Consider the following 18,581-nt stretch of genomic DNA (forward strand, 5'->3'; position numbering starts at 1 on the left):
GTGCCTTGTCATAATCTGTCCATTTCCCTTCTTTCCATCTGCTTATCCTTGTCAGGATCGTGGGGGGTGGAGCCTTTCCCAGCTACCACAGCTACACCCTGGACGGTCGCCAGTCTGTCACAGGGCTAAAACATAGAGACAGACCCACATTCACACCTATGGACAATATAGAATTACCAATTAACCTAACCACACTAAGTGCACGTCTCGGAGAGAACCCACGCAGAGAACGTGTACACACCCTGGCCAGGTGTGAGGCGACAGTGCTAATCACCGCGCCACCATGCCTCCTTTTTTATTATTATTCCCTTTCCTTATTACCAGTGCTATGATCAGAAGTTCATGTTTGCCTTGTTTTAATAACTGCATACAAATCTACTTGTCTGGTTGCAGACTCCACTGGAAACATGACATTCCCTATTTTAGGGAATGGTAACTATGTGAGCTGACGTGTAATTTCACAGTTAGCAAGCTATGGGAAGACAGTCAAATGCCTACTGTTTCATGTAGCAATAAATAAAACTACGTCACATTTGCGGCGTGACTCCACAACCCAACAAACTGTCAACTTTCTCTATTTGATGCAGAGATTAAGTGAAGCGCACCTGTGTTATGAGAAGAAGAGCCAAACTGGACTGTGAGTGCAAGCAGCGCCCATGCATTCCAGCTCGATAAGGAAATCTGGGCACCATGGTGAGCTCGGTTCATGGACGCAGACCTTCGAGGCAGAACATGTGAGAAACATCACAAGGCAGACTGCTTCGTTCACAGGGAAAGGCCCTTTACTTGTCAACGGGGTCTGAATTGTGGGACGGGTGGAATCGAAACACACCGACCATATGTGGCTCCACACTGCTACCCCTTCCATATGGCAATATTTACATGTCTCCTTTGTTGTACAAAGATCAAAGCAGAGGAAATTCATTTGAGTTGATTTTATGACACATTTTAGCAAATTTACAGGGGGCAACTTTATATACCCTGTAAAAGCTGTTCCACAGCATGGACGATCACCCCATTAACGCTTAATACAACGGAAATTTGATGTAAAACTCAAGCTGTTGCTCCAAAGTGTGACTGGCAAAACCTTAATATCAATCTGTGACCTACACTATCAGCAATAATGGCTGCACAGGCACTCGTCAAAGCAGAACACCATCAATTTATTGTGGAAAAACAAACAAACAAATAAGCAGACAAACAAAACAAAGAGAAACACCACTGGGAAGAAAGGTCTACTCTGGCACATTGTTCATTTTATAATACAAAAAGGAGAAAAAATGGGGCTACAAAGCTCGATAATTTATACAAATACAACAACTTTCAAAAATAAATTTTAATTTAGTAAACGCTCCGTGAACAAGTTTCTGCAATAGCCCACCGCTTGAGATCCCTGAGCAGAGACACAGAGTGAAACATTTTTTTTCTCAAACACCTTCATTAAAACAAGCGGACAGTGTTTCTTCATAAACACTTTATATATACATGTGATAATTACACGATATGTCTGATGTGTGTGACATACAGTGCTAGGAATTAATGTGAACTGTGAATCTTCATCATAGCTAAAAACAGAACGGTGTTATAGCATTGTGACTGTAACAAATGACATAAACTCAAAAAACATTACCATTCGTTGTAGACGCTGCTCTGTATTTACCCACGACGGGCCACATAACTGGGTATTTCCTCCATAATGACCACAGGAGTAAACATAACAGCTGTCGTTTCCTTCTTTTTACATCTAAAAACACAGTACCAGCTGGTTCTGCTGCTAGTTAACACAGAGCAATAACTTAAAATGAAATAAACAAAGGACACGGATAGCTGAGAGGTTTGTGACCAATAACAAACAAATTATTCTAAATATGGTACATGCTGATACCTCTGGGAAGGTGCTGTTTCACTTGCTGACAATAAAACAAACAAATTACACAGAATATGTACAAATGAGACTGAAAGACTGACAATGTGAGAAATACTGTAATAATGTAAAAAGCCAAACTTGCTCAGTAACGCAGTCAAATTCGTGTCTGGCTACTTTTTTGCTGCTTTCGATGATTTTTTTGATACTATACACTATGTAGGTATATATTAGAATTAATTTATACACACACACACACACACACACACACTAAACTTACTTATATCAACATAAAGGCATTAAAATATTTCCCTCAAATGCACCATGACTGTGCACTGTTCTGTGGTTAAAAGGTGTGCATCAGCATAGTTTTTGTATTTGGTTAGAAGAACTCCTTCATCTGCTTAAGGTCCTTACACACTCTTCTATAAAAGCTTCGGGCATGTAGCAAGGCGGTGTACCTGAATCTACAGTACCTACCTATTTTTTGTCTGTTACTTCCACAGGAAGGTAGCTTAACATTTCTATGTATAGTTTCTTAACTGCCATGGTGACTTCTTAACCAATGCAGAGAAGATCTGTAATGATAAAAACACTTCCTGCTACACTCATGAAAAAGATATTACACCTTTTAAGTCATTACAATACTAATTTTTCTTCACTTTTTGAGCTTAACTGCCAAAATATGCTGGGTTTTGCAAAGCGGAACATTTGCAGAGGCTACCGTTGTGCTGCAATGGCTAACAAATTCAATTCCCTTTTTCAAGTTGTCACCGAATATTAGGAGAGTGCTAAAAATGGTTTGCAATAATAGCAAAGTGTGTATATTCTAATGAACAAATTTCATCACCGAGACTATGAATCAGTACACAAGCTGGAGAGTTGAGATATAAATTTAAGTTGTGATTTTGAATGTTGTTAGTTCTTCATGTACTGTCTTCATGATCAAAGTGGTATCTGGTCAAACCAAGAACTTCATTTAATGGTGTTGGAAACTACCCGCTCCCCCCCAGTGCAGCGTTATGAGATCCTTTCCTCTCTTTTATCTCTAATATTAAATTTTACCCAGTTCAACAATTCTTTTTGAGAAACCTTTCAGCAGAATTGCTTAGTTTAAGTATAACTCATCTCAAATGTTAAAGGATGTACCTGGTCTTACTTCAAGTGCTTTAGTTATAAAGGAAAAAAAGCCTTAATTTTGAAAAAAGTACTTAAAAGTCCAAATACCACATAACGTCTGCCAAACTGTGAGCAATGATTGTGAGGAAAGCTGCTGGCCTGAGGTGTATGCGAAGCTCAGGAGTCACTAGGAGAGCTGTGTGGTACGGTCACGGCCTCTTTGAGCAAACATTCTCCCTGAGTCTCTTCCATCTTTTCTGGATGACAGGAGCAAATGAGGAGCGTGTAGGCTGTCCTTTTCCCGGGTCTGGTGTGCAGATGGCGAGTAGGCGGGATCTCTTGAGCTCAGGGGCTCGTGGTCCTCAAGCCCTGTTTCTCCATGATGTTCCACAGCTTACGCAAATTGGACTGGGTGATGGCATCATCTGGTTTTAGTTGAAGTGCTCGGAGGTAATTGGCTTCAGCTTCTTGCAGCTTCCCATTGAGGTGGAGGATTGCCCCAAGATTCATCAAAGCTGCAGGGTACTGAAATTTAAGAAGAAAAAAGAGAGCGATCTTAGTTATTTTAGGGTAAGACCAATTGGATTCAGAGATTAAGCTCAAAAGACAATGCAACAGTTTATAAACTAGTGTAGTTGGTACAAACACAGCTGCCTGGGACATAGCAAACGGGAGCTAACATACACATAAGGACAGTGTTTTAACTAGAGACATGTTTTAATAAAAAATTAAAATTTTACTACATCCACGGGCTGATAAATAATGCACATAAAGTCCATCTGTTCACACTTTGGGATGTACATAATTTAATGGAAATGGAAAAAATTAGTAACAGTAACTTGTCTCTTATGACAAAAGCAAGAGAAAATGCCAGAGGTGAGGCTTAAATAAAGAAAGTAATTTTTTAACACAGTGGTTTCTGTTCGTCTGATCACCCAGACCCTGTTTGGAGTTTGGTAACCATGCTGCTTTGCGTGTCTCTGTGTCTTGTCTGTGGCCGTAGATGTCAGAGAGAGCGACCGCGACTTTGAAGTGGGTTGAGATGAATATACTGTTTATTCTCGTTAGTGCCGAGGGGCAAAATCATCAGCGGTGCAATGAGTGAGTCATGAGGACCAAACTACAGGAAATGTGTCTGGGGTGCAATCATGTCAGGAGGATATCCAGGGCTAGGGAAGGGCCACATCTGATCACTATTTCAGTTTGAAATGTGAAAAACATGTCTAATCGTGTAGTGAGGCTACTGCTTCGGACTATTGTGATTTCTATAATTGTAATTCCTAGGATACGAGGATGTTAAAAAAAAAAAAAAGAAAGACTTTTTTACTATAACGATCATCACATGCACATCTGACTTAAAACATGCATGATTGTGATATTTAAAGAGGTGAACAATTTATTTTGGTCCATTAGGTAACCCAAAGTATTTCTCTTGTTGAAAGAGCGAACGGAGAAATCATAATAGATGAAAAGTGAATAGATGACACTCTGAATCTACAGTATATCAACATTTAAGTAACTCTCCAAATAAACAACCCCAGATGAATAACTGGACAGTTTACATTCTTATATTAATGTGAATCTGGAGTTTAAGTGTCACACTTTGAAGCACAGAAGCTCTCCTAAGAGTGTTAGCCTTTGTCTCATATATTCCCAACTACGAGGAATTGTGTGAACGATGCCGTTTGCTGGACTGTTCGCTTACAAAACATTTCACAGTTTTTCCAGTGCCAGAGTAGGATGAGTGATGCTCCATGCATGATCTCCATTTTAATGAGAAGGAGAGTGTTTTTCTCTTTGGCAGAATTCAACCAGTATAGCCCAACTATACCACAGTCCCCTTGAGAGAAAACCATTTTCTGCTGTAAACACATTCAATTCAATTCAATTTTATTCATATAGCGCCAAATCACAACAAGTAGCCTCAAGGCGCTTCATAGATACAGAGAAAAACCCAACAATCATATGACCCCCTATGAGCAAGCACTTTGGCGACAGTGGGAAGGAAAAACTCCCTTTTAACAGGAAGAAAGGGAGGGGCGGGGCCATCTGCTGTGATTGGTTGGGGTGACAGAAGGAAGACAGGATAAAAGTCATACATAAAATGTAAAACATAGAACACATGCATGGCCCAAAGGAAGGACTGACACGACCAAGACCTCTACTGTAGCTCGTTGGAGAGGATCTTTCTTTTAATTTAAAGCATCCTGGCAAAACTAAATTTGTTCTGCTAGCAGCCAGGGTTCTTGAATTTAATGGCTGGGGTAGTTCTGAGGCACTCTAAATTACCTTCTTTTTGACCCATCATTGGATGTTTAAATCATAGAATAACCGCCAGGCTTCAGTTTACAAGTTGGTGCATTTTAAAAGTCAGAAAATTGTGAGCCAAAGTATTTTTTCTTATACAGATGGACACAGTTGACAGTGACAGTGACGACACATAAACGGAGCCACAATGTATTGATGTATGGTGTGTTAACAAAAAACAAAAAAATGTCATTGCCCCAGTCTCTAATACATGTGTGAGTTCACTGAAGCAGGTGGGCAGTAAGACTTTAACAAACAAACTCTGTCCAGTCAAAGTCAGGGTTTGAATGGATGGATCCTGGAGAATAGAAGTAAATGTTTTCCAGAAAGCTAACAAAGCTTGTATTCACACTTTTTACCGCTCCCCAGGACACTTGCTGATGAGTGGTGTAACACGTGAAACACTGTGCAGTGACTCCTGGGTAGAAAATCCACAGAGTGCTGGTTTTCTTCTTAGCACAGCTGCAGCATAGCTTCAAAGATTGCTCTTTTCACCCATGCACAACTTAGCAATCCTTGAATTTTGTTTCCCTCCTAAGTCTACCCTGCAGACTCAAAGCTAAAGACTACTAAAAGCCTTTGCTTCTCCCCCTTCTTCATATATCTAAGCCGTTTGTGATTTATACCCCCGTTTCTGCATTCTTCCTAGCCCTTGCAACACACTGCAGAACACTGGCTTGTCAAAAGCTTTTATTTTTTTTCTCATTTCCTGCTGCTCTGTAACCTCTCTGCCTCCCCACCCTCGCTGAAATAGGCATGCAGGAGCAGAGGCATGTCCAGATGCAGAGCATATTAGCCTAGACTGTACAGCAACATATGCTATAGAGGTTGTGAATGTTCAGTGTAAAACCAGGTGTTGAATGACCTGGCTGCAATGACTTTAAATAGCCATTTAAGCAAAGACTATCCATATAAAGTTGGAAACTTTGAAAGGGCAGATGTCATAGGTTATAGAGAGCAACTGATGCTAAGCAAGCATCCAACCCGATTTAGTTTATCTAGATTGAGGGAACTGTAGGACTGTTAAATCCTTTGAATGGAAGGAAGTGTCCTCTCTCCCTGAAAGCAAGCAGACATGTGCCTAATATAAAACACCAGGGCCTTTGGAGAGCAAAGAGTCAAGTCGCAGTAAAGCATGAAATGACAAATGAAGATAGACAGCGTACGTGGCTTAAGTCAAATCACATTGGAAAGAACAAAGGATACAGGTAAGGAAGATGGATGAAGATGCTAAATTATAATAATGCCTCAGCTGTAAAGCAACACAAATAACAAAAAGTTTCCCAAAAAGTGGACCCGACAGGGGCAAAACATCTGCATGTGGACGAGGACTACGGAGTACACAAACATCTCGAGACTTTAATTTACAGACGAACTGAACAACACTGACACAGAAATGGTGTTGTGTGTATTTCATACACTCTCCAAACAGTTTGAAGCCAACTTGTTAACTCCAAACTGGCTGTAGTTGTGTATGCAAGAGTCTGTTATGGATTAATGACAAGAACCTGATGTGAGACTCCACAAAATCGATGTGTTATCGATAATGAGTTTGTACTCTTTAAACCTTTCAGAACCCAGTTATGCTTTAAACATGCTCATAAATCATCCTGTCATATATCAAAACTGCAATATTTGATGTACAATACCGACGGGTTTCATTAAAAGCAAAAAATGTATAATTATTATTATTGTTATTTAAAGAACAGTATTTCACATCTCGTTCCTCACTTAGCTGGGCACACGGAAAACACAGCAGCTCTACCTCGGTCTATTGTCGGCAATGTGGAGCACAATAAGCGGCCTATAAACATCTAATCAACGCTGGCTGTGCATTTTGGGTGGAGGCAGTTAACAGTAATTATTTAGACATCAGAAAAAGTATCAGTGGGAACGGTCAGGGATCTGAACAGTTACGCTCTTTGAATTTCGTCATGTATGGAAAAAACATCGAATTCCTCTGTTATACTCAAGTTTTGGTTGCTCCATTTGTCAGTATTTGTTTGTGTTATCCCAGGGTTTATGTGGTCCTAACACTAGACTTTGCTTTGTCTGTATATCATTGTTCAGATATAGTTGATCATTAATCCCAAACTGATTTCTTTTAATCAAGACGCAGGAATAAACAGGGTGACCACATGCCAAACATACTTTGCTCCTTCTGTGACCCTCACTTAAACAACTTGACCCTCCCTGTCAGAGCTCTCAAAGACTGGATCCCATTCATTTTCAAGACGTCACAGTCCCCTGACTCAGTGTTATTATCATTATTCTTTTCATTCTGCTTACCCTGGCCTCTCCTTTGAAGTTGGTGATGGATGTTGGACAAGCAAATCTCTGGGCATAGTAAAAACCTAGCATTCATCTGTCTGAGCTCCATTGACAATGCATGGTGTTGTGCAAAAGCAGATCAGAGAGTAATAATACTGGAAAGCCACCCAAACTGCGATTGCGCATTGTCCATCAGAGTAAATAGTAACGGGGGAAGATTAGCTAGCTGTGGTTTTACTCACGTTGGGTCTCAGGCTCGCTGCTTGTCCGTAATACTTCTCGGCTGCCTCATTTAGGCTGGCTTGTCTGCAAAAGGAAAACAGAGAGGCGGTCATTACTCATTTTTATTGCTGCTGGCTTCGGATGAGGCCTTGAACCCCTCGTGTTTACTAGCGCTCGAGGGTCAGTGAGAAAGTAACGCAGAGGAACAGCATGAGGGATGAGAAAAGCCAATCCAATCGCCCGTAGGCTTCTCGTTCGATAGCATCTTTCGATAACATCTGTGCTGAGCAGTGCACTGCAAGCACTTTCTGTTCTAATTGAACCTTGAGGTCAGGACATCTAGTTCATTGCATACCAAGAAACCGAGGCTCATCTGGAATATTCACTGTACATATCTGTTTACATTTAGTCTGGAAAAATGTGGGTTGCAACACTTGATAGATATTGAGATAGTTAAACTGTGCAAACACCATTAAAACAGAAACGTAATCATACCATCAATAAAAACCCCAAAACCAAAACAGAACAGCAGAGCGTACAAACTGAATGCTCCAAAATATGCTGCATATGCCAAATTGTGACAAAAAGGATTTTTGAGCAGATGGCTTGTCGGCATGAGTCCCTGGAACCAGAAACACACTGTTCCTGAGGACACGAAAACTACAGTTACAACACGGCTGCATCATCTTCTTTCATAACCCACTGTACTACTGCACATAAGCCGGTGGCTCCTCGGTCACAAAACACTTCCTGTTGTTAACTTTCTGGCATATCAGACATCACCTTTATGACACACAGCTTCAGGCTGTGCCCTTATGGTAACAATTGCCCAATTAAAAACAATTTAACACTGACATAGTCAAGGACGGAGTCAACAGCGGCCGGCTGTGGAGCCCCTTAAGTCAGAATGATCAAAGGAAGCGAAGCTTTTATAGCCATGCTTTCATTTAGGCTGTCGTGCTTTATTATGAGATCGTCATCTGCGTAGTTCCAGAGAAACATCTGGACCTGCGTATACATCTATGTTTGGTTTTGTGAAATCTTAATCCTTTAATTTTAAAAGATGAAGGAGATGATTTATAATTCAGAGTTAGAAAAAAATACCTATACCTTATATTTTATATAGCAGGAAAAGAGCCTCCAGAAAAACAATGCGATGCAAATAGCTTGTAGCTCTCTGAGGCTAACGTTAGCCACAAACTGGTGTTAGCTAAATGCTAATGTTCTGACGGGTGTCCACGTTTAGTGATCATTTGGTGTCAGTCCATTCCAGTTCACTTCAGCTTACGCCGTGAATAAGAAGATCATTGTGGTGCTATAGAAAAAAAATCCCCCCAGTCAGTCGTCGTTCTTCCTCTCAAGACTGTTTGTACAAAACTTTATGGTAGTTGACCACAGTGGGTCAACTGACACTGCCAAAGTTATACGTTGTGTTTGCTTACATATTCAGATATACAGAAGAATACGCTATGGCTGGGTTTCTCCCTTTTTTGTTTCAGAAAGAAGCATTTTACATTCCAACAGGGATCCAAACACCAACTCGAGTTGCTGAATTTGTCCTGAGATTATAAATGTGGCTTTCACATCCAACCACAACCATATGTTTGTTTGCCAGCATAATATTTAGAAAGCAGATCCTTCAGAGATGAAAAATGCACAAATCTAATTCCATAATATCATTATCACATTTATAAACACATTAAGAGAGGAGAACTGGAAAGCTGCCACACTGTAACCAGCAGAGCTACAGGACCTCCTAGAGCCGTCTGACTGTGGGTTGTGAGAGCACTGTAGACAGTGAAGGCCAACCATTGGAATAGGAGCTATTGTAAGGCTATACCAGCACAGGAACTGCGAGAGAGGCTGATGACAAAAACAGGCATTAATGAAATAAAAAAATAATAAAAAATTCTTGTCCATAATTAAAAACCAGTGATCTTGTTGTCTAATAATGCCACCTAAAAAAAGGAGATCACAACAAAGACAAATTCTGCTTGTAAGCCTGACATTGGGCTGCAATTTCAACACTTAGTTGCAGTCATCAAATATTTCACAAAATTTACATTTGGTCTCATAGTCGGTTTAAGATTATGGCACGATAGCAGCGTACAGTACTAAGGGCTTATGGTATGAGGTAAACTGCGTGTGGATAAAGTGCTTGTGTGTTTTATAATGTTTGCTTTTCCCAGGGCTGCCTTTGGAAATCTACAGATTGTACTTTACTCTACGACTTCACAGTGTAATTTTTCACTTTCACTGGCATTTGACATACTCATGGGAAGTACAAGCATGTACCTCTTGGCCTTACTATTGCCCAACTTTTCCTGTCCTACATTCGTTTTGAAAAAAATAAAAGAACTCTTAAAACGAAGCAGATGAAAATTATTAGTTTGAAAGCAAAATAGTCAAAACCAAAAGCCCAAAGGGGTAATAAACGACATTTGCAAATTTGAGAGCTACTGCTCCCCCTTTTAATCTCTTCCCCTCTCCTGTGCAGATTCACTTGTGTCCCCACCAACCGATGGGCTTTCCACATCTACGTCCAAGACAAACACATAAAGAACACGAGCTGTGGAGGGAGTGAGACCCCATGCCAAGCAGGCGGAGATGAGTTCAACCCGAGCGCTGCTTGATGCTCACTTAGCTGCCAGGAGTTTGGACTCTAGGAGAGGCTCTCTATGCCTGAAACCGTTGGTGGTGAAGACACTACACGATCAGCAGAGGTACGCTGAACAAAGCTGAGTGGGAGTGCACTGATGTACTCTTAAGCACAGTAACTCTGGTGAGTCCAGCGAAGCACTTGTCCACGAGTTATCTTTCTTTACAGCTGGCAGTCGTAGTTTTGACAAATATGCAGAGAGTTGCCCACGGTGACTAATTAAACAAGGAAATCGCTACACTGGCTAATATAAAGTTGGAGGTTTATTCAGGGGGAGGGGGGAAGCATTCAGTAAGTTGGCACATAGCTGTATTTATACAATCCCACACATGGCTCTCATTCACAAACAACAGTTTGTGGGCTTTCCTGCTTAGCCTCAACAGCTGAACTTTGCACTAATTTGTAATTATGCGTTCAAATATGAGCACTGGCCAGTGATGGAAGACTGAGACAGAGTGGTATATGTAATTTGAGAGACAGCCCTCTGAGATATATAGCTACACTACGCACTAAGATAAACCAGGAGTTCTAGAGCTGGCACTGCAGCAAGAGAAGAGGATTACAAAGTATAGCCAAGTAAATCACAGAGGCTGAGGAATGGTGTAAGCCCCTGGATAAAACGTGCAGACAGTAGACCTCCCTCTCTCATACACAGCTTTCTTTCTACTCAGCCACAGAAAACTGTGGCCCACCCATCTCATCTAGGCAGAATAAAATACATCCAGTGTCTTTATGCATGCTCTTGCACTAAGGAAATCATCAAACCTGAGGAAAGAGAAAAAATCACGCCAATCAAAAACATACCTGAGCATGTGGGCTGCATTGAAGACCACATCAAATTCCCCACTGTCAAGGCGTGCAGCTGTCTTTGCCATCTCTGCTGCTTCAAGCAGCCGTGACTCTTCCAACAAAAACTGACCTGGCAGGGCAGAAGGGAACAGCACCATTATTAAAACACTTTGGGATCCCCACAGGGGCACGTAGGGATACACGGCCTCGCAGTGTTTCTTTTGGCCTGGGCAGAGGGACAGACTAGTCTGCACTTGTGACAATATGATGAAACATTAAATATAAGTGCAGCATAAAATCTCTCCTTGGCCATCTTTCAGACTCATTTGTTCAGATTATCAGCCTTGATAGATCTGTTCCCTTTGGATAAAAATGTTTTCAGCAGGAGGGTTATGTCTTATTACGGGTGCGCCTTCCTTGCAGTTAACCTCTGTGGACCAGCCTAATGAGAGGGGATTATAGAAGCCTGACAAGGCCCAGTGCGGGGCGGACCCCTCGGTAAGAGCCAGGTTTAGGGGGAATTAATACACTGTTGATTTTGGTAAGCTCCAATGCTGTGCCAGGATGCTAAACCACCAAGTGAACCCAAGCGCATTTTTTTAATAACTGTGAATGAAACTGGAGCCTTTAGTGCAGGACAAGGCAAGAGCTGTATTTTAAGTGAGTTTTTAGGCTGCAACTGTGCACTAAAAACCTCCAGATCTGCAGTTTTGCACTGTTTTTGATAAATGAAATCAAATCTGTCAGAGACAAACACATCAACTAATAAAACGGACCCGACTTTGATACACAACAGCAAAAATAATATGCTTTTACTTAAAATATAATAATTTTAATCTTTTGCATTATTTCTTAATTGGAGAAAGTACGGCTGTACGACTTTGTCAGTTTAAGCTCATACCCAGATTGTGAGCGGGCTAGCTAATGCTGGAGGACAGATTTCTACGTTTTGGGTTTTTTTCTTTCCTTCGAGCAACACAAAAAAGAACTCGGGCTAAGTAAAAAAACATATGTTATTTATGTTGAGTATCCTAACAGTTAAAACTAACATTAACACTATATTATTTACAGATTATCTTACACAGTGTATAGAAAGAGAATTAAATGGGACCAAGACCTGACCCCTGGGGAACGCCACGCGAGGTTTTCATGTGACATTTAGGCTGGACAAGAAATAAATAAATGTATGCGTAATTAATTTACTTGACCCTTTAATTTACTAAGTAGTTGGGAATGCAAGTCTAAACATAAAAGTATCACCTATTAATACTATTCCCAGGCATATATGACTCAATTCTTCAATGGAAGTAATTCATTTACCTTAGTAACCAGCAGAATAAATGGATGAAAGCAATAATCAGCTAACTTCTTTACTTATTACATATTTTTTTAACTAAAATTCAAAAGCCCCAAATGAGGCAGTACACTTCTAATAATGCTGACTGAAACTCCATTTGTAGCAGGATAGTGTATGCCTTTTTTAATACATAGGAAAAAACACATCACTAGCATTGCTGCCTAAGGCAGGCAAGTGAAAATGATCAAATAAACACAGCTAAATTAAATTCATGATTTTTAGTGCACTCTAAGACCTTTTTTGAAGAGTCTTCTTCAGGCCTGAGGACACTCGGTCTCAGAAACAAAAAACATTTTGAAAAACAAACAACTTAGTCAATCTAAAGTAATGAAAACCCAGCAGTATATGGCAGATCTGATGTGTTTAGCTGTGAATAGATATATTTGTAAATTAAACCATAGCTGTGATCTGAACAAGAAATAGAAATTAATTGCTGCATATTTTTACTTGGGCCAACAGAAATAAGATAAATGATGTTATATGGATGTTCCATATGGATATTATATCTCCTTTATTATTAGTACCGTTTAGTAATTTCTTGAAATAACACCGTCTCTGTGCTCGGATCAATGCAATCCATATCCTGATTGGCTGGATAATTAACCTACACACACAGTACTCAACAAAATGCAAAAATCCACCATTAACCAATTTCCTTAAATGTCACTTGCGACCTGGTGATCACAAAGACAAGGCTTTAAATGCTTTTACAAACTCAAAGGTACTATGAAAGAAATTAAATCCAGGAGGTAATACTGCTGATTAATGGAAAGCTTGAGAAGAGGCATATGCTAAAATTGTCACGTTCTGTACACCCATCAAATCAGTGAACAATCTAAGGAAATCAACCCTGCTTCCTGTGACTCTCGACTAATCACAAAGAATAAAAACAGAAATGGCAGAAGGGTCAGCCAACTCTGTTGTACAAACAACCGGCTAAGGTGCACAAGTGCTCGTCTTGCACAAGTGCAGCATGTATGCGCGAAATTTCCAAATCAAATATTTGAAATGTAAAAAGAAATCTGGTGTGAGTCAGACTGGAAGAGAAACATATATCCGTGCTTACCATAATGCATGTAGCAGTTGCCTTTTGTGGGATCGAGTTGGATGGCCTTGAGGAAGTACCTCTCCGCTTCTGTTTTCTGCCCCTGAGAGAGATGGATTAAACACAGTCATTATTGTTTCAACTGCTCCTCAAAGCTACTCAGTCTAAAAACACCACACTCGACTCAACAGCCAAAATACCTCTGTGTATACCTAATGTCCCTCTTCCAACCACAGACGTACTCTAACAATAAATCTTAACAAATAGACACGAAACACACGGATCGCTACTGTTACTCCGTCAGGCTCATGTGTCGTCCCACAAAAGCAGACGCTGTCACGTTTAGCACAGCAGACCAGACAGGGTAAAGTCTCATTCATTAAACATATTATCTTTGCAAAGAGCACTTCCGGAGCATAGCTGCAGATTGTCAGTGTGTGTGGCCTAACTGCTATTAAACAAGACAGTGAGTAGCGAAGAGGAGAAAACAGAAAGGCTTGTGTCTATAATGCCCCAAGTACAGGTGTACTGCACACAAACACATATGATTTTTATTTTTGTTTTTATGTTCCAGAAAGAATCCATACCGGAGGGGGGGCGAGCATAATATGATGTGAAGAAGACACACTGAAGCCCTGCAGACCGCAAAAGCTTCCTCAGGCCCTTTACACTGTGACATGTAACCAATCACAGCTCTAACAGAACCGAGCAGCTGGCCAATAGAAGTGCCAACTGGGACTCTGACACATCACTGATCTCAGTTGGGCACCAGATGTCATCTGATCAACAATTAACCATGTGCACTCATCGATAAAAGCTGATGCATTAATAATGCAGCCATCAGTATGCATTTGAGAGAGAGATAAAGCCTTCTCATGAAGACTAATATACTAAGGCATTACTGGATTATGCAAAGCCAGTAAAAACAACGTGAATGAGTGGGACACTTAGCGCAGAACTTTAGTTCAGTCATACAGAAGGAATGGGCCCTATATCGTATTAATGACTGCAGACTTCATTTTCAGTGAGCGGTAGATTCAATAAATACAGAAATTTCTAATGTAAACATCTGAGTGTAGTTTCCATTGATGCTGCAGAAAACGAAGCCTGTGCCAAGGACACGTTTAACAGAGCTGATTGAAGTTTTATTCTGAAAAGCATCACTTTTGTGTATTTTTATACTTATATTCACAGATGGGGGAATGCAGACATTTTACCGCCAGCTGCTTTTTTCAACAAAGACCTACAGTTATTAAACCTCTACAGCTTAAACTTTGACAGACTGAAATGGGTTTTAGGTCTAAGTGCATGAAAGATGTGGGCTGTGACACATTAAGAATATTAACAGAGACCATACACAGAATAAGCGAGATGTTGGTAGGACCTCAAAAATGTAACAACTTTTTTCTTTTTTTATTACTTGTTAAAAAATCATTTATTATAGGTCAAAATTAATAACTGTGCTACCCTTTTTAATTTCACCGAATCCCCTTAATCAGACGAAAACAATCTTCTTTTATCTATATATATCTATATAGAAGCTGTGATTATGAGTGGCAATAAATAGGAATAGCTTTCATCTAAGGTACGACCAATGCAGCACGAGAAAGGGATGAAGGAACCTCGTCTATAAATGATGACTGTACTCTGTTTATTACTCCAGTAAACATATCACTTCATTGGTCATTGTAAAACAGTTAATAAAGCAGGATGTGCTTTAGGACATGAGCTAAAGGTGTAACCAAGTCGCTACCATGCGGAGATATCGTATCTTGGCTTTCTCAGCAAACTAAAAGATAGTTTGATGTGGCTGTTTAGGTTTAATGGTAAGTAGAATCTGTTTAAAGTCTGTTTGTCATTGTCCAACACTAGTTTAGCATGCAAACATACAAACATCTGCTGAGTACATGTGAATACAGCTTTGTCGGATATCTACTTATTAAGCAAGGTGACTTATTGTGCAATATTCTCCTGTTTGTCGCACACTCGCTGAGCTCAGTTGCGCACGCCTCACACCTCAAATCTCCTGATAACATTGGGCCAACTGCAGATGCATCCCTGGCTCTGTGAGTGTCGAGGTTATTATGAATGAAACCTGTACTGTATTAGTTGTGGAAATGACAAGTGAATGACTGAATCCAATATTGTGAGCATTATAATTATAATTATGCACAACCAACAACACATCCTGCTTCTTTAGGGTGTCGGTGAAGGTGCAGGGGGTCAGCAGGGCTGAGCATGCAATACTGATCTGTGTGATTAACTCTCCCTTTCTTCCCCTGTTTGTCCTTCTCACCATCCACGCCGTCTCTTTGCTCTCTGCGCCTCAGCAGCCACAGAAAGGCTCGCTCCGCCACCCACCACTCACCCTTCTCTGACCCTGCTGCTAAACCTTATATTGCAGCCTCTCCCAGAGGGATCTGAACCTCAAAGTCCCTGACAGCATCTGAAGTGTCTTCATCGCTCACAGTTGTTGCACAGGGAGGGCAGAGGTGGGAGGTGACAGACGGCTGCTCTTCCTGCACTGCTTTGGATCACATTAAACGCCGGAGTCGGTACATATTAAACAACAGCCTGTGTTCACAGGTAACATTTGTCTGACACATTTCAATAAAATCTTTCAGAAATTCCTTTAAAGAATAGAGTCACTGTTAGCCTATCCAAGTAAGTTAGATCCCGTCTTTGATCGCACTTTCATTTGCACTCAAGGGATCACAGGGGTTCAAGACCCCTAAACCATCCATCATGGTCAGAGAGCTACAGAGATTTATCCCCGAAGGTTTGAACTCTACTTTCCCCCAAATCAATAACACTTTCCTAAGTTTCTCCTCACAGCTCACAGACTTCTTCTCTGAATCAACTTTACCAAGTCTTAATACTCTCCTTTAAAGTATTGAGTTATTCCCTGAAACCATCCTTGCTGATGGGTTTTGGTTCCATTGAATTTTTCACAGGGATCATGTCAACTTAATAAGTGAGTTTTATCTGCGTTGCCAGTTGATCTATTCTTTCAGCTGGCAACCAGTCAGCGGACAGAACGGCAAATCAATCCACCGCCAGTGTGCAGAGGACTAATAACAATGATCCACAACTGTACAGCACTTCAGCAACTCAGATGAAAGACAGTTTGTGGTTTTTCTGAAGACTCAAAAAATGCAGAAGCAGTCGGCCCGTCCAAGCCTACAGTCTGTACAAAACACACGAAAAAAAAAAAGACACATTCTTTGTTTTTTTCTTTAGGGGTATATGCCAAAGTATTTCCTGGCTGGGTTCAGTAACTTTTGGCACATAAAAATGTTATAACACCACAAAGTGTGGTTTTTACACCTCAGTTTTTGTATGGATTAAACAGCCCAAAAATAACGTGTTAATTAGTGATCCCCGGAGCCAAGCTTTTTATTTCCAATTCATGTGCTATGCTATGCTCACTAGCTACTGGCAGTAGCCAGTGCCATGCAGATATATAAGTGGTAACTGACTTCAAGTTTATTTCCAAGGCTTTTGGTTTTATATGTGTTGACACAAAAAAGGGCAACATTATGTCTAAAAACTGTGGAAAAATTGGTTTGCCTGTTAAATTCCTCCACCTATCAGTGAGGATATTCACAAAATGATGATTGAGGAAAAACTATAAATGAAACAAACTTGAAAAGAATTCTGTTTCCATGGAGGAAATAAAAAAGGGGCAGGAAGAGTGCAGCCGTTTGCTGGAAATCCAGATATCACTGCTGCCGGCTGCTCTCATTAGGGCCCAGGCAGTGGATGAAAGGGGTGTCTGCTGAACACAAGGCCTCCACCCTTTTTTTGACCTTCTAAGCAAGCCTCTGGCTGACTTGTTTATTTGTCTTCTGACAGTCCTTTTCAGATCGGACTACTTTTTTTCTCAGCTCTTTTCCGAGTATGTACGTCTTGCTGCAGTCGATCACCGAACGACTGCACGACCAGCTCCTCATAAACTCAAGGACTCTGGAAACTGCTCCTATACTGGAGACGCCTCCATTTTTTTCATTAGTAAAACACAAGACAGGTTTCACTTTCACTTGCCGACCTGGAAGATGCCGGGCAGTGTTAGCTTTCTTTCCATTTAGTGTAGAGATTCGAGCGCTCTCTAGGCAGTTGATTAAGAATACTGTTTTAGTAGCTTCTAGTAACACATTAAAGATGCAAATGTGGAGGCACGACAAAATCAGGAAGCCATTTCGTTTGATTAAACTTTACAGAGAAGCTAAAATGACCCCGAGGACATCAGTGTGTTTGTTTTGCCCTGAAACTTGATGTATTTGCTCCAAAGCAAAGAAAGATGCTATAAAACAGCAAAAGTAGAAATTAACTTTAAATTAATCTCATAAACCAAACACTAAATGTGGGACACACCTTTAAATAATAAAGTTGGTCGCAGGGTAGTGTTTAATCAGAACACTCACTAGAACGTACGATAGCAAACTGAATGGAAACACAGATAAGGGAGGATCAAAACAAAAACAACGTTACCGTCATTGCGAGAAGTTTCCCATAAGTGAGATGTGCAGGAATGTGGTCTGGCTTGGCTCGCAGCGATTCTCTGTACCAAAACTCAGCCTCAGTCAGCTTATTCAGTCTAATGTAGGCCTCTCCTGTGATGGCAAAGACAGCGTCACATGAGGGATCAATTCAAGTGTCAGAGGTTAAAACATCACACAGCTGTCTTTTATTCTTTTGATTTTTATTACAGGGCGGCAACAAATTCAGATTATAATCCAGTCATCAAACTCAATGATTCTTCTTCCAGCACTTTCATCATATTTTAAACACATGGAGTAATAAGAGGCTTTGGAGGATGTTGCAATTGCTTAAACATGTTAGATTCATACTGAAGAAATTATTTATGCTCTTATTTCAGGGTTTTTCCTGAAGTAATTCATTTCAGCTAAGTGTGCTTGATTATAGCAGAAATTCACCGTAATGCTTA

The 18,581-nt window shown here is 40.5% G+C and overlaps 1 protein-coding gene across 1 annotated transcript in view; it reads right to left on the minus strand.

The window, feature by feature from the left end:
- Window positions 1-1,142: 1,142 nt before the first annotated feature.
- tmtc2b (transmembrane O-mannosyltransferase targeting cadherins 2b) overlaps window positions 1,143-18,581 on the minus strand; it is an 81,872-nt gene continuing 64,433 nt past the window's right edge. Inside the window, exons 8-12 of the mRNA XM_005734796.1 lie at window positions 18,125-18,246; window positions 13,655-13,736; window positions 11,247-11,361; window positions 7,804-7,867; window positions 1,143-3,508 (exon numbers count right to left, since the gene is read on the minus strand). Coding sequence (XP_005734853.1) covers window positions 3,329-3,508; window positions 7,804-7,867; window positions 11,247-11,361; window positions 13,655-13,736; window positions 18,125-18,246 — 563 coding nt within the window. The 3' untranslated portion in view covers window positions 1,143-3,328. The remainder of the gene's footprint in view (window positions 3,509-7,803; window positions 7,868-11,246; window positions 11,362-13,654; window positions 13,737-18,124; window positions 18,247-18,581) is intronic.

This window comes from Pundamilia nyererei, unplaced genomic scaffold (genome assembly GCF_000239375.1).
Source record: "Pundamilia nyererei isolate P.nyererei 1_Seehausen unplaced genomic scaffold, PunNye1.0 scaffold00060, whole genome shotgun sequence".
NCBI classification, from domain to species: domain Eukaryota; kingdom Metazoa; phylum Chordata; class Actinopteri; order Cichliformes; family Cichlidae; genus Pundamilia; species Pundamilia nyererei.